Source organism: Hippoglossus stenolepis, chromosome 14 (genome assembly GCF_022539355.2).
Source record: "Hippoglossus stenolepis isolate QCI-W04-F060 chromosome 14, HSTE1.2, whole genome shotgun sequence".
NCBI lineage: Eukaryota > Metazoa > Chordata > Actinopteri > Pleuronectiformes > Pleuronectidae > Hippoglossus > Hippoglossus stenolepis.
In genome coordinates this window covers 23630500-23652588 of record NC_061496.1, presented here as the reverse complement: position 1 = coordinate 23652588, position 22089 = coordinate 23630500, and the positions used below count along the sequence as shown (strand labels likewise).

Here is a 22089-nt window from a genome sequence, read left to right as displayed (position 1 = left end):
TCAGTTTTATTTACCAGGAAATCTAACGAAACCCTTTGATGTTTCACCACATGGTAGCTAAAACCTTGAGGGACCTATATCAAGATTTATTAAAGTACTCTTATATGCACAATGCTATATAGAGGCATAACGTGTTGTAGAAACGGTCTATTGTTTGGAAATTGATCAGGTACAACAGGTGCCGAGTGTCTGTTATGTAAAGTTTCAACACCAGAGTTCAAAGGAAACAGTCACAAGGGTTAACGCCATCAGCAAGACACAAATATGACGAGCGAAGTCACAGCTAATAACCATTTCTTGGTTGCTGATAGATTCTAAATCAATATTTAGGTCTAACTAGAATTCCTTATTATGTGTGATGTCATGGCACATTAATGTAGAAGGCCATTTGTGGCTGAAGACAGCAGGGGAAGTGATCAGTGTGGAAAACATCTTAACTGATTAGTGAAATTGATTTTGTAGCTGCAGTGGTTAGCAGCAAACCTCATGTATTTAAGTGCTGGATACAGGACATAGACACAGATCACAGAGCACAGTGTGAAAGCTGTGGAGCATCTATACGTTCATATTCCTGGACCTGTCCAGTAAACCGGGCCTGGAGGAATGGATGAGGAATGGGCCTGAAACTGGAAACCTGGCTCAACCTCGCTGGCCTACATTTCATAGCTGGAAACACAGTAGCAGTGCAAAGAGGAAATAAGCATGTGTACACTCGGGCGTGTACTTAGCCCTGGGTCTTTTCCTCTGTTATCGATCGAAGTTGCATTAGCAGAGAAAGTAGTGTCTGGAGCTCTGGGAGCCTGGAGGAAGCATTTTCATAGCTTGCATCACCAGATCTCACCAGATATATTGGGTGTGTTCACCAAGTGCTTTAGTGTTCATATAACAAGCCTTTGATTTCAGTACTTAAGTATAATAGAGGCATTAGAAAAGAGAGTAATTTGCATTTATGTATCTGATTACTCATCTTTAACTATGTAGAGTAAACTATATTTTTTTAAATGTCTCTGCAGATGAGAATGAAAACAGACAGTAGGGCCTCACATCTCATCACACAAGCTTTTTATTTCTGGTTGGACGTTTCTACGACTGTTAGGGACACTCAAAGGGAAAACAATATCTGAGATTTTATAGAATTAAGTCATAATATTACAATAGTATTAGTATTAGTACTTTTTGTGCAAGTAACTGAGTCTGTTCTGAAGAAAAAAACATGCAGACTTTATGGAATTGCCTCTTTTGTAGAAGAGGAAATGTTTGGCAGTGGTCGACTGTTTGGCAGTGGTCGTTTGATACATCTGTGTGATATTCAAAGGGATTTTGTAGTTTCTCAAGAAACAATGGAATTGGTTCAAGATTTTGGATCCAGAGGGAGTGAAACTCTGGCGAGCACAGGTTCTCCTAGCTGCTTATCTTTTAAAAAATGTTATTCTCATAACATTATGACTTTTATTCATGTAAATTTAAAACTTTTAATCCCCAAATCTCAGATATCTTTTTACTGTCTCTAATACGTTTCTACTGTTTCTGCATCAAGGATATAATATGTGTGGCTCAAATGTCTATTGTTGGATAAAACTTCTCATTCCAGAGGTTAAACATCTTGACCAGAAAAAAGTTCTAAAACAAAAAATGTATTCTTCAACACGACATGTGTTTTCTTTTAGGTTATGTGTTGAAAATAATGATAACTGTTACATTTCCAGATGCTAACACTGTATTAATACAGCTTTATTAGCATCAGCTACTCTTAAGTAAGAAGCCTGAAAGCTCTTAAATACAATGACAGTAACAGGTAACAGATGAACCAGACAAAGATGTGTCATCATCATATGAATAGGTACCTCAAATTCATTTGTACAGGGTCACAGCACAGACAAAGATGTATTAAGTGAGTTAGTTCTAATATCTATAGGCATCATTATGTTATGATCTGGTGATAGACTAATACAATTGCATTGAAAATTGAATTGAATATATTTGCAAATACTTTTTTTGAGTTATCACTGGTCATCCTGGGTATCTAAGTCTACCAGATCACACTGTCATAGTGTAGGCTTTGAATCTGTGGGACAGAAAGTTTAACTATTTATTGGGACATTTTTTTATTTGTGAGTAGATTTGACTCATTTTGACACCTTTGATTGACAGTACAGGTGATGGACACAGGAACACCTAGAGCTTAAAAAGGAATATTAAAAGATTTCACACAGGTTGGTTTTTTTCATAGAGCTAAAAGAGAATAACTGAGCCTGAGTACGTGCAGCTGAAGGCTGGTGGATGTTTTGTGCTTCCACTGTTGAAAGATGAGCCTGACAAGCTGAGTCGGAGCTGTCCTAAAATGGCCACTGTGCTACAGTATCCTGGTTGGAAACAACATGGCTTTTTTCACGATGCACCACCATTAGGCTAAACTTTACAATTGAAAGCCGGAAGTAAGGATAGATTTTTAACCAACAATTTAGTTTTCTGTGAGTGCTACAGCCTCACACAGCCATCTGCATCTCAGCTGTACATGCATTTGCAAGTTTAGATGTTGAGAGTTAGATTCACAATTTAAGTCCAAAAGATGAAAGGAAATTATGTTGTCATGTCAGAAAAATTTCACTGTTTGTATTTCCTTGTAGGTTGAGGCTGGTTTGAGCTTGTTAAATATAATGTCTTTAATGTGTAAACAGATTCAGAATTCTTGATTTTTAATTTCACACCAGCATAAAATGATTGGATTCCATGTTACTGCACTCAGTGAAGAAAATGTTTACTTGGCTTTCTTGCATTAAGAAGATAAGATAGAATTGGATTAAAGATTATTTGTCCCACAAAGGGAGAAACTTGCCATGTCGCTAGTGAAATAAGAAGCATCAGTACAACAGTAAGTAAACATGCAATATAAACCCATAATGAAAGATAAATATTAGCCATAATGTGCTTCTCCAAAGCAGTCCTAGATGCTAAAGACGAGTATTTTTACAGAAGAAAGAGGCGACAAAGGCCTTTTCAGCTCTTTTAGCACAACATGACACCGACCCAGCTCAGCTACAGTTCTACGTGTGGGGCTCTCCCACTGACCCCATGTTCCTTGTCCTGTCTTTCAGCCATCGCCAACCCCAAGCAGGCCAAAGACAACAAGAGCTTCAACTTTGATTACTCCTACTGGTCCCACACCGGGGTAACTATTCCTGCACCCACACACACGCCTCCACAAAAACAAACACACACATTTGTTTTACTGTGGATCACTTTGTGTCTGGTTTACAATGGAATTCCAAGATTTACAATGGTGATTATCGATCTCTGTCCACAGCCCGAGGACGTCAATTATGCCTCTCAGGTGCAAGTGTACAGAGACATTGGGGAGGAAATGTTGCTACACGCCTTCGAGGGTTACAACGTCTGCATCTTTGCATACGGTCAGACGGGTTCTGGCAAGTCCTACACCATGATGGGGAAACAGGATGTCAAGGATCAACAAGGAATAATTCCTTTGGTAGAGTTTTGTAATCACATGACCAGCACTGATAATGAGTTGAATGAAAGATACTTCTGAATTTTCCTCAGATGATACAGTTTTGGAAATAATATTATGTTCTCTCTTCCAGCTGTGTGAAGATCTTTTCAATAAGATCAATTACAATACAGACAACAGCATGTCCTACTCTGTGGAGGTAAGGACAGGTGTCACCTCATTCCCCTGTATCTATAGTAAACCTGAAGTCATCACTTCCAGGTTAACATTATGTGTCTGTACAGGTGAGCTACATGGAAATCTACTGTGAGCGTGTGCGAGACCTGCTGAACCCCAAAAACAAAGGGCACCTGCGTGTAAGAGAGCATCCTCTGATGGGACCCTACGTGGAGGACCTGTCCAAGCTGGCTGTCACCTCCTACAACGACATCCAGGACCTGATGGACTCTGGCAACAAAGCCAGGTGATGGAGCTCACTCAGTTTTTTATCAACAAGCAACCCATATTTAGTTATTGGCTGTCAAGCTACATTCCTTACCAGAACCTACAGTCCGTACTAGCCTGAAAACCTATGGTGGCAGCCCCCACCCTCTGGAACTCTCTCCCGGCGTCTGCTATGTCCCAACCGACCTGTTCACAAAGTCTTTTGACCACTAGTGTAACTAGCCCCAGCTAACGTTTCTACGATTAATAATAATAATATCTGTATTTATGGAGCACTTTTCATCGCAAATTACAAAGACAACACTATAAGAAGAGAAATGGTTAAAACACAGAAGAAAGTACATTAAAAAGCGTGTTTCCTTTTATTAAATTACAGTATATCAATCCAAGTTATTATTGTTATTATTATTATGACTAATCTGAATATCTATAAATTTGTTGTAGCAAATTAATCAAATACATTTCTGATGAAGGGGAAGAAGTAATCGTTGTGCAAAATTTCTGACTTTTTGAAATACACTGATTCAGCTAATTTCATTATTTCAATTCAACCTTATTCACTTTTAATAGTATTTAAATTTTGTTTTATATTCATCATGTATTTTCTGTACTAATATTAAAGACTGGTCATTTTGCACATACATGACAAGATCCTCCTTGTTGGGTAAATATGAGGCAAACAAACAGCATGTCACATTATCTGATAAAAATGTGTTCACTGTACAGGACTGTGGCAGCCACCAACATGAACGAGACAAGCAGCCGCTCTCACGCCGTCTTTAACATCATCTTCACTCAGAAACGCCTCGATGCTGGGACGGACAACACCTCTGAGAAGGTAGAGAAGATTAATCACATCCTTTGTGAAACCGTTTAACATCGATCTGTTACCACTGCTTATCTATAAGCCGATTGATTGCAATGAATTAAATCTTGTCGCAAATTGGAAATCAATGATCGCTTGAAGGTCATCATGATAAGGAAACACTGTAAAGCTCTTTTTTTAATGAGACCTGCCTCTGCAACTAAGATGAACAGCTTTAGCATTTTTCATTGTGAGTTATTGTGTTGCATTTTTATAAATTTGGGCTTTGGGATTTCTGTTGTAGGTCAGCAAAATAAGTTTGGTGGATTTGGCCGGCAGTGAGAGAGCAGATTCTACTGGAGCCACAGGGACGAGGCTGAAGGTGAAAATATTTTCTCCTCTGCATTTTACACACTCGAAACCTCTCACATTTACTTTCCTATATGGAAAACAAATATAATTAAATCCTGAAAGGTTTTTTGGTATATCTATAATGTAAATATCATTCTCTTTTTCTTTTGCTCAATCACAGGAAGGAGCAAATATCAACAAATCTCTCACTACACTAGGAAAAGTCATCTCTGCTTTGGCAGAGGTATGTATGCTATCTATGTATTAGACATTGTAAGATAAAGCAGATATTATATAGGATAAATAGTTAACTTTATTTCTATTTCTACTTCATTTTAGGACACTGGGCCAAATAAGGTAATTTGTATAAATTATGTTGAATGCATTGTTTTCCCTTCTGTATACTAATAAAAAGATTTAGATTTTAATGTGTTAATTCACAAATAGATTTAGATTTTAATATGTTTTGATTTAATTTACAGAATAAAAAGAAGAAAAAAGTTGAAAGCTTCATCCCCTACAGAGATTCAGTTTTGACCTGGCTGCTGAGAGAAAACTTAGGTAAGATCACAATATACAAAGAAGACCGCCTCCCTGTGGGCCACATAGACCTCAAAGGCAGAATCAAAACGAGTCGCTCTGGTTTATAGAGGATTTCCATGATTTGCTTCACCAGCTCGTCCCGCCCTTATTGCTGTTGCCTAGCAACAGAGCTGAAGTTGGACACGATAAGAAAGTTATAATGCTCCTTGGTTTTTTAACATGCGTACCGTTAGCTTTTTTAGTTGAGTTGAAGCCTGATACTCAATGGACTTGTTGGCACCATTGCCTCTTTAAATAAACGGTTTGTCTGAAGCGCAATTAATCTTTGGATAGGTTGGACTGGTAAGGATCCACCCCTTAGAGTCTTCATATCTCGCTGAGGGAGGGACACATTTGAAGGAACTTTCAAAATGGGACAGTCTAGTTGCAGCCTTAGAACTCCTTAATTGAGACAGCTATAATCTCTCTGTGACATGCTAATATTTTGATGATTCTGTGTTGTGTCAGGGGGTAATTCTCGTACTGCGATGGTTGCTGCTCTGAGTCCAGCTGACATCAACTACGACGAGACGCTCAGCACGCTCAGGTAGGACACAGACACCAAACATCTTCTCTGCTGCATCTGCTCCCTCCCACACAGCTGATGAATGTGGCTTTGAAGGGCAAAGTGTTACATAATACACGTTTTCTACAGCAGCTTGCATTTTTTTCACACGTCAAACACCTTTCACCAGATGCAGCTGCAGTGTGAATGTGCACTATGTCGCTCAGTGATGCTTCCCTCATACACACAGGTACGCAGACCGCGCCAAACAGATTCGCTGCAACGCCGTCATCAATGAGGATCCCAGCAACAGATTGGTGCGCGAGCTGAAGGAGGAGGTGTCTCGTCTGAAAGATCTCCTCTTTTCCCAGGGCCTGGGTGACATCATTGATAGTAAGGAATCGTTTATTGGAATCATCACGGGGTCATTGGTGTTGTCTCAAGATCAATTTCAAACTGATTGCAGTGGTTCCAAACCTCTTTTCTAAGCAGGCACATTCCTCTCAATGATAAAACCTCAAATCAACCTTAACACTTCCCCTCACAACCTGCACATGTGTTGTCCCTGTGCTCACAAACAATGTGTAGGTGCTCAGATGTGTTCAGATAGAACATGAAACAAAATAAGAACCAGTGCCAAAATACATCAGTGGGAAGACAAACATGGAGACGAGCAGATTAGAATAGAAATTGTTTGCTCGGTTTCTGGAGCTGGTAAGACAAGCTCACAGACTTTGATGTTTAAAAGGCTGAAAAAAACATACACATCTTCAGGCTCTACTTCTGTGCATTCAGCCATGTAATAGCTCCACCGGCTCTGCCGTATGCTTTAGATGGAGTTAAACTGAAACAACAATAGTTCAAATGGACGGAACATCCCACTCGTTTCATTCTGTGACACTGACAGGATGGGTCACATACCAATTCTAGAATGGCACTTAGAAGGAGACATTTTGTTTCATGTTGTCACGGGACACAGCTTTAAAGTTTAAACAAACATGCGAGAAGAGATCACAAAATGAAAATGTGTTATATGCACTGAGAGCCTTGAAGCCAAATAGATATTTATTTATACTGACTGCACAGCTCTGGTCTTCATCAAATAATAAGAGAATGTTTAAATAAATGATAATTTTCATCTAAAGGTGTTACGCTTTCTCTCTCTCTCTCTCTCTCTCTCTCTCTCTCTCTCTCTCTCTCTCTCTCTCTCTCTCTATCTATCTATCTATCTATCTATCTATCTATCTATCTATCTATCTCTCTCTCTCTCTTCTCCCAGAATATCCAGGGCCTGGTCCTGCGATAGAGGGTTTGAAATGTATGTTTTCTGGCTCTGACTCTTGCTTTTGCTCGTGCGGCAGCTTAGCATCATCAGCGCTTACTGTGACACTATAATAGTAGTTTTTCTGTGTTCTCTGCAGTGCCACAATATGAGGAAGGAATAGAGCAGAATGTTTTAGGCCATTCACAATGAAACACAAGCAGTAAAGCAGTATATATCACATCATACAGGTCTAAGGTTGATAAACAGACTTTATAATTTCGCTCTAATCTTAAGGTCCTCATATGTCTTGTCACTGTGCTGTAGAGATTTGTGCATGGCCTCCAAGCTGTGATGGGACAGAGCTTAACTCTTTATAAAGCATAAAATAGAACACAACATGGGAGGTTGTGTACAGTATAACGAGAAACGTTCCATCCCCTTTATCTTTAATTTCCCTGATGTAGAGACTGCAGCCTCCTGTTCCCCTGGCAGGCTCTGTCTGGCTCTGTCACCTCCTGTTGGCAGCCATAAAGGGGCTGCGAGTGTGCAGTTAACATAGGATGATAATGCAGTCTTCAGTCACAGACAGAGCATCATCACTTGCATAATGTTGGATCTGTGAGGTCGTCATGTCATATTAAGCCATACATTTTTACTGTCTTTCCATAGCACACGACTTCATTAACTGCACTGCGAAGGCGATATTGTGTGATCCATCTTGGCGGGCAGCAGCCTGTCCAGATGGATGGGTGTGATACAGTTTCCCAATCTATTGCTCTGCGTTGCCATAGCAGCAGCAGCAGGGTTGATATTTTGTAGAATCTATCGCAGGCCTTCGAGGTGCCGCAACAAGGCTACGATAAGACAGTGAACATAAAACAGGGAACATTATGTAACACATACTAACGATGATTAGTAAATGTGAACAAACTCATCACTGTGTATGGTTCACTGGCAGAGAAATGGATTTGTGCCTTCAGTAATTTGTCTGATGTGGCTGATTTTAGAGAAGCACACTGAGCATCAAGTGCATCTCGCTGCTTTGAGATAATAATCTTAATTGGGAGTTCTGGCTTCCCAATGTTCTCTGCAGGAAACCCAACCCTATTACGAATGAGTCATTGTGTCCCTGCACACGGGCTTGCGCACTTTATTTTCCATACCGATGACTAATTTTATTTAAGATGCTTGATTGGAAATGAGCAAGTGAATCTTGGTCTCATATTAGATTTTTTTTTATCTCAAATGGCAGATGAACAGTATTTATATACATATATGACCTTTTTGCATTTTCTTGTTTTTGAATGATCCTGCATTTGATGCTCTGCTTGATGTTGTCGTACAATAGCTGCATTTTCTTTGGTCATGGCTGGATGGCCTCCTTGTTGCATCTTTTAAGTTGGTCGTCTTTGCGTGTGGCTTTCCACTGGCGCTGCCCTTGCTTGTACGCTAGCAGTTACAATTTCTCTCTGTGAATTAGATTTGTTTTAAGCGACATATCTTCTTTCCTTTTTGTCCTTTCTTCTGCTCTCCCTTCTTTTTACTTCCTTACCTGTCGGCCTCTCTCCATCTCTTTATCCCTCCAATATCGATTATCCCCACCCCACTTCCTGTACACACCTCCTCCCCCGCCGACAGACGTATCCGATCACAAGAACAATAACAATAAAGGCCCTGCTGTGAATCAAAGGGATGATCTCTCCACAGTGACCAATGCCATGACGGGGATGAGTCCCTCTCCGACTCTCTCAGCCTTGTCCAGCCGTGCTGGATCCATTGCCAGTCTGCACGACCGCATCATGTTCAGCCCAGGCAGCGAGGAGGCCATCGAGAGGCTGAAGGTGAACACTAGATAACACACTCAAACACACTCTGCTCTGAAACAGTGTGTTGCTCTCCATTGACATATTGGGCATTTCAAGTGTTTTATTTGTTGCATATTGTCTTTTTCCAGTGTCATTCACCAAGCTTTTGTAACTGCAACTGTCTCAGTAGCAAGTTCATAGTCAGCACCATAAACCCCAAACTCAGAAGCTCCCCTCTTTAATGTGTCATTATTGAAAAAAGCTAAAAAAAAAAAGGATTTCATTTGTTGGGGCCTATTTTTATCCACAGATTTGTTGTTTCACTGAGTTTTTAAAGCAGAAGGACAGTGTATGTGGGATTTACTCAAAATAAACTCCAGTGCATGTGTTCATGCTAGTGAAAGACTGGTGTGGCTCTCTGATGACTCTGATGTCCAACCAAGTACAACTCCTGAAAATACCTTGACCTGGATCACTGAGAATCTACACACACTTTGCTCACTGAATTGTTGTTAATATTGAAGCTATATCCATCTTTGTCTTACAAACAATGCTTGTTTCCATAATTGGCTCTGGGCTTCACATGGGATTTTTTGACCAAGAAATATACAACACCCCTTTTACTTGAAACGACTTTATTCACCACTGTCTTTTGAAACATCAGGAAACCGAGAAAATCATTGCTGAACTCAATGAAACTTGGGAAGAGAAACTTCGCCGAACAGAGGCCATCAGAATGGAAAGGTTAATTCTTTATTTTATTAGCAAAATCACTGTTGATAATGTGTTACTGTCTTAGAAAAGAATATTCACCAAAACCAATGAATATAACGTGAAAAAAAGATAATTCATGAAGACAGAGAGACAACAGGAAAGAAATAATCTGGTATTGTGAAAAACAAGGACATGTCCAGTCTGTGTGTCAGATAACTTGAGAATCTTGAAGGAAATATAATAGAATTCAATTATCAATTTTATTTCTCTTATGTATAAAACATTTACCCTTCATCCACAGAGAAGCCTTGTTGGCAGAAATGGGTGTGGCAATGCGAGAAGATGGCGGAACGGTTGGTGTGTTCTCCCCTAAGAAGGTAGGAGTCACTTCCAAAACTCCTCTGTGATCTTTTTATTATTATTTAAGTGATTGACTAAAATCATTGTTTATTTACCCCAAAGCCGTCCAATAGCCCTAGAATGCCCCAGCCTGTATTTATCGACACAGTGGGGCTGTTTTCCCCCAACGAGGTTTGTAGCTGGGATGTGTTCAAAGCTTCTCCTCTGAGTGCTCTGACTTCAATAGGAGCCCCGCCAAGACAGATGAGACAAGGGCTTCTACTTTTCATTAAGTGTTAAATCTACTTCATTTCTCTCTTCAAACACTCCCTAACTGCACTGAAGGCAGCAATGGGTGTAAACATGGGGGAAAAGATAATGGCAGTCCCCCCATTTCGGTGATTTATGGCTGTTTGCCTTCAGCCCTATAACATCTGGCTGAGACTCCATTAAACACCCATGCTGTGAAGCTGTAGGGAGTGACTCTGACTGCATGGTTTTAACTGATATTGATTTTTTACTGGGAGAGATGGCTTTTCTGCCCTCTTTCTGCACAGTGTACATATGTTACATTGTAAATAACATACGGATTATAAATTATTTACATACTGAATGTTATTTACCATTTCTACAGTGAGTAAATTATTTCTTGTTCTGTGTCAGACCCCTCATTTGGTGAACCTCAATGAGGATCCGCTGATGTCTGAGTGCCTGCTTTACTACATCAAAGACGGGATCACCAGGTTGGTATTTTACTGTGTTTTATTAGGGTAACTAGTGCAGTGCCTGCTCTAAACCTGCCTGTTTGAAATGGGCTGTTCTCTTGTCCTGTGTTAAAGCTCTGAAGCTACTACAGAATTATTCCTTGACCATTAGTCTCGAAGTTCACCACTTATCAAAATGAGTTCTGTGACTCAGCTCAATATGACAACAAAAAAACAACTTTGTGCTTTTACTTTGAAGACAAAACGCTGAAGAGGAAGTGATTCTGTGACATAACGGAGATCAGCACCTGCAGCTGTCGGTCTCAGTTCGATGTGGTGCAATGAAAATAATCTAATCATCAAAATGATCTGGCGGCGATTTTGACCTGCAGTTTGACCCAGTTGCCGACCACCTCTGTTGTTTATCTGAGAACGTAGAAGAAGACATGTTCAACTCAGTCCAAAGACTGTGAGGATGCTGCCTAGTTCCACCTGACTGTTAGTCTGTCAGTCTTTTGGTCGCTTGTTATTCAATTTTTTATTAATATTGAACGTTTTGCGTGTTCAAATTTAACCAAACTCAGCACTGCACTTTCTCGAGCAATTTACAATACAAATGCCAAGTGCAAAGCTGGTAAGATGAATGGTTCGCGAGATATGCGTTCCACATACAGACCGACAGATGTTTGTGGAATTAGAAGGTTGATACCTAAATAACCTTACATTTTATTTTCAAAGAGGTAGCATTGAGATGTTGTAAAAAAGAAGAGTTATCAGTTGAAAAGCATAAATTACTTGCTTTCATATCCTCACTTTTGTCTTTTTAGGGTTGGGCGTTTAGATGCCAGCAGTCGTCAGGATATCGTCCTCAGTGGCCACTTCATCAAGGACGAGCACTGCACCTTCACCAGTTCTGATGGTCCAACGGGAGAAAGTGAGGGATCTTTGTCCTGCTCCACAGGATTTAAGTTGTGTACATGAGAGATTAATACTGACAGACAGGACACCTCACATTCTCCTCCCTGTTCCTAAACAGTGGTTGTCCTCGAGCCCTGTGAAGGAGCTGAGACTTATGTCAATGGAAAGAGAGTGACCGAGCCGACTGTCCTCATATCAGGTCAGTAAGCTTCCCTCAGTTTGACCAGTCCTGCTGCACTGTACTCAGCCCTATGCTTTTGTAGTGCTTTGCATTGCAGTGTATATTCATGTTTTAATATTTCACCTTTCTGATTTTTCATTTGCTCACAGGAAATCGCATCATCCTCGGGAAGAGCCATGTGTTCCGGTTCAACCACCCAGTGCAGGCTCGGGCTGAGAGGGAGAGGACCCCTTGTGCTGAAACACCTGCTGAGCCTGTGGACTGGGCCTTTGCCCAGAGGGAGCTGCTGGACAAACAGGGCATTGACATGAAACAGGAGATGGGACAGAGGTACTTTGGGAGAAAGTGTAGGCAGCTGTGTATGTAGAAAGTAGGGTCTCACCACCATCTTGTAGACTTCTATCCTACCTATTTCAGCAGGTAGGATAGCAGGTAAAGAAGAGTAATACTATGGTAAATAGCCACCACATGATGCATCATCTTTCTCGAGCCTCATTGGTGTTTATGTGTGCAGGCTGCAGGAGTTGGAGGACCAGTATCGTAAAGAAAGAGAGGAGGCCAACAACCTTCTGGAACAGCAAAGACTGGTACAGTAAATGAGACGCTTTGCAAATATCATCACCACAGAGAATATACTGGCGTGCTGTTGGCATGAATCAGTGAATTTACAAGAAAATAGATCTCGCCAAGAAATGATAGTTTCAGAAGTACTGAGTTAAGTTATAAAATATCAAATATTTGTAAAAACTGGATATTTTTCCATGTTTACATACAATAGATGAATATTGTGTGAGTGTTTGTCCCTTTTAAATGGTTTTGCCAACTTGATAGTTCAGTTATTCAACTGACCTCTCTTTCTAAATGGCTTGTTAATGTGGTACAGCCATAGATTGTATATAAAGGTGGCCAATGCCTCCACTTCCTCCCGTTGTATAAATATTAATGCAAATTATCCTGGATACAAGTGCTGCCATCTTGCCTTTTTGACACCATTTGGAGCCAGAGTCTGTGCAGCAGTGATTATGGTGTGGAGCTGCGGTATCGAGATCCCGCTGTAAAATGTGCTTGACCAATAGTGAGTCAGTCTCGTGTGTCAATAATGATGTTTCACTGTTTTATTGTTATAGCATCAAATAACTAATTAAAACCAAACTTAGAAGAACAATTAACACTTGAACATCAGTGTGATAAGAACTACCTAAAATGACCATCTTTGATTAACATGCATGTGATGTATAATTCGACTTTACACGGAGGAGGCAGGATTTATGATCTAAACTGCAGCCAGCTCCAGGGAGCGAAGATGATTTGGTTTCGCTTTTGGGGAGCTGTCTTGTCATCCATCATTTTATATACGTTACATTATATATACATTTATATACATATTCACTGTTTAGGATTATGAGAGCAAGTTGGAAGCTCTTCAGAAGCAAGTGGACCGTTATTACCCTGAAGCTACTGAAGAAGAGGAGGAGCTAGAGGAAGAAGGTAGTGAAAATAATCAGACTCACACACCTGTGCGTTACAAATTTTTTGGTAAGAAAATCCTCATCAAATGTTGATCTTGTACTCTTGTGGCTCACAGTGCAATGGACGGAGAGGGAGAGAGAGAGAGCTGTGTGGAGCTTTCGTAAGTGGAGGTGCTACCAGTTCACTTCCCTTCGTGACCTGTTATGGGGAAATGCTATCTTCCTTAAGGAGGCCAACGCCATCAGTGTGGAACTCAAGAAGAAGGTCCAACATGTTTCTGTGATTTATTCTCCCTTTTATGACTTGATGCTATAATAGGACTTCTAGACCGTACTGATGCTCTGTGTGTCCCTGCAGGTCCAGTTCCAGTTTGTGCTGTTGACAGACACTCTCTACTCCCCCCTGCCTCCTGACCTGTTGTCCCCAGAGGCAACTAAATTAAGAGAGAAGCAACACTTCCCACGCACCATTGTGGCTGTGGAGGTGCAGGATCAGAAGAATGGAGCCACCCACTATTGGACGTTAGAAAAACTAAGGTACAGTGGCTAGGATTTAGTTGCAGAGTATTCAAAACCCTTCCCTGCAATTTGGAATACCTCACCAAATATATATTTTTTAATCTATGAATAAATGTTGAATTAATTTGTCAATATCTAAAAATATGTTTTTGCTTTGTCAATATTCAGTGTAGCTTGAAGGGCAAACATGGAAACTTGATCAATTTACAATTAAACCTAAAACATAATAAAGTGCGCAGAAAGTGAAGGCATCTGAATACATCCACTGTACATAAACTGGAATTAAGTCTTTTTTTATTTCTGAGGCTGATATATTTCGTATTACTCTTGAAATATTTTTTCATTGTAGCATTCTAATGTGTCCAGATAATTCTACCTTTTACCTGCGCAATACCTTGTTTCAGGTTATTTTACTAGAAGAACATTATTTTTATACCAAATAAAAAGGGCTGCATGTTTCTACAGCAGTAGCATAAGGAGAGATGTTTTCAGCATCTATGAGGAATAAACTCACATTAACTACACTCTTCACTGCAAGAGCCTTTCTCATTAACTCCATGCTGATGAGAACACACCTATGAATAACTTCATGTGTTAATCGCTGTTGATCCTTGCAGGCAGAGGCTCGATCTCATGAGAGAGATGTATGACCGTGCTGCTGATGTGCCCAACAACACCACTGAGGACTGTGAAAATGTGATGACTGGAGGTGACCCCTTTTATGACCGCTTCCCCTGGTTCCGTCTGGTCGGCAGGTAAATGATGAACTCCACTGGCCTCATACAGTGTATGCATAGGACAGGCTGCCATTCATTTGCTTAAATACAGCACAAAGGACGACAGCAGTGAGAAAACAGAAGCCCAGTGTTTGTCATACTTGACTATTCAGAATAATGTGCAGCTGTTGGCCGTAATGCATCATATGGTGCGTGTGGTCAACTGATGGACCATAATGATGGAGAGAACAACAACATTAATTATAAATGAATGTACTGTTTCTTTTCATTACTTAAGTCATTTTTGAATTCTGTGTGTTTTTCAAGTGAATCAAGCTTCTTCCTTACATTTCTTTTTTCAAATTTCACTGTGGATCTGCTGTATTTCTACTGGACACAAGCTTTGCAGCTTTATCACACATCACACAGGATGGGTTGACAGTCAGTGCTTGTCGGTGTCAAGCCTACCTCACTTAAAGCTTCTAAATGGGAAAAATCAGCTGTGAAGCATTGGAGAACAATATATCTTTGGGTCTCCTACCCAGAGGCTGCAGTTTCATTCTTTCCCACTTTGTCATGCATCCTCCCACCTCTCTGCCAAGCTCTCCCTATCTATCTCACACTCTCTCTTGCAGATGGGTCCTACATATAGTCACATGCTCCTGTTACATAATATTTACTATTTCAAGCCTTTAATGTCATTAAGCTCCTGCAAGACAAGCAAAAAATATCAGGCTGCAATGTGAAAAATGTCCCATTGAAATACGTTGTTTGTCACCTCTTTCCTAATAAGTGAGTAATAGAGGTATATATGTAGCTAAATGCAACACATCCAATGCAATGTATTTGTACAGAGATATTCAGTTAAAATTTGAGTTTTGGAATATGTATTTGTTGTTATACTAATACAAAACCAAAGACAGTCTTTAAACGTACTGCTTCAGTACTCACATAATGGGGGGGCTGTTGATTTTAAAATGATACACTAACAACTGCTGTAATAGCTACCTCACTAAATCAATAGTCAGCTTGAGTCATGTGGTTATTTTTGATAGTTTATAAAAACGTATCTATGAATAAATTAACCAACTACACAGTGAAGTAATATAACAGCCACTCGCTTCCTATCAGTGAAAGAACTGGCATCTGAAGGGTTTTGAATTAACATGATTACCCAACCTAATGCCTGAGCCACACTGGATGCATCTGTGACACATGTGCATTGTGGAGCATTATGGGTTTTTTTTTTGGTGCCCATGTTATCAGGTTAGAGCAGCCACACTGCCCATGTGAGACGCACGTCTCAGTGGGGGTCTCGCCTATGTTCTCCATGAGTAAAATAGACCGTGAAAATGGTAGTTTCTCTTGACTGAATCCATTCATTTGTTTTAACAAGGTTTTTATTGTTATTGCAGGACAGGAAGATGCACAGTTTTATATCTTAGAGTCCAGGCATTTAGTTGAGTACATAGATACTTCTATTCGAGGAAATACAGTAGTCATACCAGATACCTCACGTAGCAGCTCTGCAGCAGAAGCTCCCTGTGTGAGCAACTGACGTGTGAGAAGCTGCAGATCAGCGACACAGTCGTCACTCGCTGCACATGCACCCAGTGCGGCCGGGCCGTTTGTCTGTTTAACTGACTCCTGTGATACCTGGAAATGATACCTGGAAACCGTGAGCTACAAGGTGCCTTTACCTGTCCATGTGGTCATTCATCAGGCTCATGGTCGTGCACAGTGAAGTATATGCTTGCTTGTTTTGCACTCTTCAGTTTGTACTCCTAAACACAGCATAAACAGATTTTGGTTCAAAATGATGAGGGTTTCCTGCAGTGGGCCGCTCCATACACTGCTCCACCACCCTTCTTGTTTGAGTGTGTGCTCTCTATCTAACTTTACTAACCTAGTTCCCATGTCTCTGGCCGCACCAGAAACCCTATTTTCAAGACGTGCATGAGCAAGCGCATGAGTGACCCCACCCCATCCCCGACCCTCTCCACCTCTGAAATTACTGAGCTGGCTGACTCGCAGCGGGAGGGTCGAGGAGAGGAGGAGTTTGAAGAGTTGGAGGACCTGGACGATGATATCTTTTTGGACGACCCGTGCTTGGAGCTTGGGGGAGAGGATGATGATGATGATGATGATGATGATGATGATGGTGATGATGATGATGATGATGATGATGATGATGAGGGAGAGCTCTGCCGAGGCTCCAGCGAAGGCCAGGATCCCTTTTACGACCGCTCACCATTATTCAGTGTAGTGGGAAGGTTGGTGAGGTTTCAGGAGCATGCTGGTGGAGGAAACTAGCTCTTTCACGCTGAGACGCAGGGTCTGTTTCCCTTGATAGACATCAGCACAACCTAATATACAATACAGATACAGTACAGCTGAATGTTTTCACAAAGTCCTCACTCTGTTCTGGATTGTGTGTGCATGATTACATAAAATCTGAATCAGGGTTTCTTCAGCACATGTTTTTTTTTTCTTAGGTGTCAAACGCAGATCTTCTGTCCAAATTCTGGTATTTTTCAAGCCGGGCCCTATGTTTATAAATGTGGGTGTGCAAATGAATGGCACTTACAAAACTTTTGGATTCTTCACGTAGATTATCTCCACCGGCAGCCACGACATATTGGCAGTGGCTACGAGTTAATCTTATGGGGCAACTGCGACAGTCCATGAAATCTCCAGTAAAAGTGGTTCTTTTCACCAATAAAAGGCTAAAATGAAAAATTACTCAGTTTCTCAATTTCAGCCATTTATTTGGTGAAAGAAAGGACTTTTAGGGGACATTTCGTGGACTGAGGCAGTTGCCCCATACGGTTACATTGTAGCCACTGCTTTTACACACACACATTAACATAGGGCCCAGCTTGAAAAATATCAGAATTCCCCTTTAACCCTTTTGGCTTTTTGGTTTAGTTTCCAATCTTCTGTCCAGTTGGGACATGTAAGCTATTTTCTACAACTTCTATATACTTAATTTAAGGATTTACATTCATTTAATCTTAAAAACTTGATGCTTGCTTAGCAGGCAAAGTTGAACTATCCACTTATTTTCTGTTGTCTCTCAGTTGTCATCGCCACTGTGTCTCAGATATTTGACACACAAATGCTCTCAAATATAAACGACTATATATTAGTTTCTTTACCATGTTACTGAGTGGACACTGGAGTAGACATTTCTGGGCTTCAAGGTTTATCTTTTGCTTTCTTTGTTTAACCTCCAATCAGATGCTTGTTTATGTTTATTTTTATGCTGTTTTTATTTGACACACAAATTCAAGAATAAATGCTTTTCACTCATATCACATTTCTACTCAGCCAGGGCTGGGTCAGTACATATCACTTGTTTCCATTAAAGGTCAAGCAATGTTGATGCTCAACGGCTGCTTGAGGTGTGTGTCTCACGATCGTGTGTTTAAATGTACAGTCGTGGCTTTTCAAAGCACTCAAAGTGGATGGACTCAAAGAAGCCCTGACATGTCTCATGGAGTATACCGAGGTCTGATTCGCATTAACCCAGGATCCCATAGCGAAATGTTCCCACCATGCTGTGAAACCGGTATAAGCATGAAAGAGACTGAAATTTATTAACATCAAATAGCAAAGTGCAGTTCAAGGAAGACTCAAAGTCTCAAGATGAAAGAGCTGGTTTCTACTGCAGCTGTCTCTTTTAGGCATGCCAGAGCACAAGTCTTTTCATTTTGACCTTTTTTTTGTGTCAATTTTTTCTACTTGAATACGTCTGATGATGACCTAGTGCCCCTGTTTTGCACAAATTAGCACGGGGCGAGGTGCTCTTTGATTTCTGATGTCATCCATTGTTTTTTTTGGTGTAGCATACAATATATCAAGCTGTTGGCAGTTTTTATTCAAGCTGAGCCATGTTCGGTATGATGATTTCTGTTCCATTTGCTTTTGATTCCTTTGAGTCTGTAGGTTGGAAGCAATTTTGTTCACCTTTTTTGTCCTGAGCATGCCTTATTCGCACCTCACCAATCTTGTCATAAGCCTGTCACTTTTTTACACTCACCCCTTAAATGTCTACCCCTATTCGCTCGTGGGAAATGTGGTCTTTGACTGCAAGGTCATGTATTGTAGCTTAAAACTAGAGGCTAAATAAAGAAGGAAAAACATTTGTAATTTATATTCTCAAGTAAAATGTAGTCTTTGTCACTACTAGCCTCTAATCCTTAGATTGCCTCTAGTGTTTATGATTGGCTCTAAACATTCCATATTTAGTGTAATATTTTCATATAGAGGCACGTTCAAGCTGTACATGTTAGTGCAGTAGAGTACAATCATTTAGCAAGAAACATTATTTCAGGTTAAGGAAAACATTTGCTCTCCAGCTTAGTATTGATCTAGTTTCCAATATTTTTCATTAATTAAAAGAATTGTTACTACTTATATGGTCTTTAGCCTCACCAAGCTTTCATTAGTATAGTACAAAATTTAAGGAGTACTGCATGTGACCATAATAGTGCCATTATTTGTAGACGGTGAGGTAAATCCCTAACAAGTGATAGTAAAGGGCACCCATGGCCATCGCAAGAGCAGTCCCAGCTTCTGTTTGGTTGCTTTGCAGCTCTGTGTTCTGTTGTCCAGTCCAGTGAACGTTATCAAGTGTAACTCATCTCCTGAACTTGCCTGTTTTTAATCTTTTATTATTTCTCCCTCTCTCTCTCTCTCTTATCCCAATGCAGGGCGTTTGTCTATCTGAGTAACCTGCTGTACCCGGTTCCACTCGTGCACCGCGTGGCCATCGTTAGTGAGAAGGGAGAGGTAAAGGGCTTCCTCCGGGTGGCAGTGCAGGCCATATCAGGTAAGGCTCGGATCCTCAGCCTCACTCTTGTTGAGACAAAGGACAGACTGTGTGTGACTTCTTGAGGGAGTGAAGTGAAGGTGCTTTGTGTTTCCCTCCAGCGGATGAGGAAGCTCCCGATTACGGCTCAGGAGTGAGGCAGTCAGGCACTGCTAAAATCTCATTCGAGGATCAGCAATATGAAAAGGTAGAGATAGAACTTTATATGAAGGTTGTTTGGATACATTTTACCAACTAACTAGTCTCTTTTTAAACTTGCTTTTGCAGTTCCAGTCAGAATCTTGCTCTGTCGGACTGTCCCGTACGGGGATTTCACAGGAGGAGCTCCGTTTTGTGGAGGGTGAGGGACAGAGCTCAGAAATGGGACCTTCAGCTGATGAGGTCAACAATAACACATGTGAGGGTAATCGTATTTTATGAGTGAATGGACGTGTGTGTGTGTGTGTGTGTGTGTGTGTGTGTGTGTGTGTGTGTGTGTGTGTGTGTGTGTGTGTGTGTGTGTGTGTGTGTGTGTGTGTGTGTGTGTGTGTGTGTGTGTGTGTGTGTGTGTAGAAATACATTTTTTACACTGCTCCAAAGCAGAGATGATCCTACCCAGATTATTCCAATTCACATCTGAGTTTACTGACAACTGATGGCTGGCTACCTGGAAAACAAGCTTGAATCTATATTAGAGTTCTTCACAGGTCCACAAATTCGTGCCCAAACCCGAAAAGATCCAGAAATGTTCTACCTGAACCCAACCAGGACCTGTCTTTTATTTGAAAGCTGGGAACCAGACCCGTGCAGAACTGAGAAACGCTGGCCCTGAAACCAGTCAGGTGACACTGGCCTGATCTGATTGCTTTAACAGGCTAACCTTGATTCACAGGGTGTCAAAACCAAACTTTGTGTCTTACCTACTGTAACACACACACACACACACACACACACACACACACACACACACACACACACACACACACACACACACACACACACACACACACACACACACACACACACACACACACACATGACTTGCTGTCTGACATGTCCAAGTCCAGGTCTTCTCAAGTCCACTCAATTATTACACATAATGTTAAACAGACCCGTGACCTGTGGTGATAGAACGGGACTCGACATGGAACCAGCTGACTGTATAAAACGTGGATCTGAACCCGCACAGCTTTGGGTTTGGGTGAACCTGTGAAAACCTCTAATCTCTATCTAATTTGTGTTGTTTGTTCCTCTCAGCTGGAGGAGAGGAGCTGGAGAATCCTCTGAAGGCCACTGTGGATGGGCCACTAGATGCTCTGGAGCATCTCAGGATTGGTAACATTTTTACCTTCAGGGTGACCGTCCTGCAGGCGTCTAGCATCTCTGCAGAATATGCTGACATCTTCTGCCAGTTTAAGTAAGTACTCATCAAATTGTTTTCATAATTACTTTCACGATTCTTAGTATTTATCACATTTCTTCTACAGTTTCATATGTAAATTGTTACATTTCGATAATGTGATTTCAGTTTCATCCACCGCCACGATGAGGCCTTCTCTACTGAACCCCTAAAAAACACAGGCCGCGGCCCTCCTCTGGGCTTCTACCATGTGCAGAATGTAAGGCACAACCACACAGCTCCTGCATCATGATGTTTTGTTGCTGGTTTAAATAGGTCAGGAAGTTAAACATCACTTGTGTTGTTTTTGTAGATTGCTGTTGAAGTTACTAAATCATTTGTTGACTACATCAAAACTCAGCCAATTGTGTTTGAGGTGTTTGGACACTACCAGAAACAGCCTTTCCTTCCTCTCTGTAAAGACGTCATCAGGTACTATGACAATGTATTCTGCACAAAGACATAATCTATATTGTTGTGATTTCATAATGACAAGCAATTGTGTGTTTTTATTTCCACAACCAGTCCATTACGTCCCTGCAGAAGACAGTTTCCAAGAGTGATGCCTCTGTCCAAACCAGGTAAAGAGTTCCTCTACTTTAATTGTACAATGTATGTATTATGTTGCATCGTCTTTGTACTGGTCTGCCTGTAAGTTAGTCATCTTAGCTTCATGTTGTTGGGTGTGAGCAGTGGACTCTGACGCCTCGCCGGACCGGGAGAAATCGCTGGATCTCATCCGCTACCTGGTGCCGGATGTGCTCAATGGTGCACTGGTGGACTCGCTGTCAGGCCATGCTCTGTCTGCCGCTGGCTTGGCAGCTTCCTTCATACTGGAAGCAAACGAGCGCGCTCAGTTGCCAGCACCACCCCTCTCGATCTGTTCAGTTATTAAAGCTCAGAAGCCGGGTTGGTTATTGATGTCAAATCCAAGAGAATTCTGCTACTGAAAACCTTTTTGATATCAAGCGTTTGTCATAGTGAAAACAAAAGCCAAGGGTCTGTCATGCCACATTGCAGTTCATTGATTAATTAGTATTTCAAAGAACACATCATGTTACTTTTATGTAGAGATACAAGCTGATGTGACAATAA

At 41.0% G+C, this 22089-nt stretch overlaps 1 protein-coding gene across 16 annotated transcripts in view; it reads left to right on the top strand.

The window, feature by feature from the left end:
* Positions 1–22089, top strand: part of kif1aa (kinesin family member 1Aa) — a 42732-nt gene that overhangs the window by 6769 nt on the left and 13874 nt on the right. For 3 of the 16 annotated variants that reach the window (XM_035176823.2, XM_035176822.2, XM_035176821.2), the window contains exons 3-35: positions 3096–3169; positions 3305–3487; positions 3600–3665; positions 3751–3929; positions 4637–4748; positions 5020–5097; positions 5248–5310; positions 5406–5423; positions 5549–5627; positions 6117–6195; positions 6404–6546; positions 7433–7471; positions 9056–9258; positions 9887–9966; positions 10238–10313; positions 10939–11018; positions 11807–11913; positions 12016–12096; positions 12228–12408; positions 12593–12665; positions 13476–13566; positions 13664–13812; positions 13906–14084; positions 14684–14821; positions 16717–17055; positions 19498–19616; positions 19718–19803; positions 19884–20013; positions 20853–21012; positions 21124–21214; positions 21308–21426; positions 21520–21575; positions 21688–21903. In XM_035176823.2, coding sequence (XP_035032714.2) covers positions 3096–3169; positions 3305–3487; positions 3600–3665; positions 3751–3929; positions 4637–4748; positions 5020–5097; positions 5248–5310; positions 5406–5423; positions 5549–5627; positions 6117–6195; positions 6404–6546; positions 7433–7471; positions 9056–9258; positions 9887–9966; positions 10238–10313; positions 10939–11018; positions 11807–11913; positions 12016–12096; positions 12228–12408; positions 12593–12665; positions 13476–13566; positions 13664–13812; positions 13906–14084; positions 14684–14821; positions 16717–17055; positions 19498–19616; positions 19718–19803; positions 19884–20013; positions 20853–21012; positions 21124–21214; positions 21308–21426; positions 21520–21575; positions 21688–21903 — 3867 coding nt within the window. The remainder of the gene's footprint in view (positions 1–3095; positions 3170–3304; positions 3488–3599; positions 3666–3750; positions 3930–4636; positions 4749–5019; positions 5098–5247; positions 5311–5405; positions 5424–5548; positions 5628–6116; positions 6196–6403; positions 6547–7432; positions 7472–9055; positions 9259–9886; positions 9967–10237; positions 10314–10938; positions 11019–11806; positions 11914–12015; positions 12097–12227; positions 12409–12592; positions 12666–13475; positions 13567–13663; positions 13813–13905; positions 14085–14683; positions 14822–16716; positions 17056–19497; positions 19617–19717; positions 19804–19883; positions 20014–20852; positions 21013–21123; positions 21215–21307; positions 21427–21519; positions 21576–21687; positions 21904–22089) is intronic. The other 13 variants (XM_035176829.2, XM_035176828.2, XM_035176827.2 and 10 more) reach the window with 8 other exon arrangements.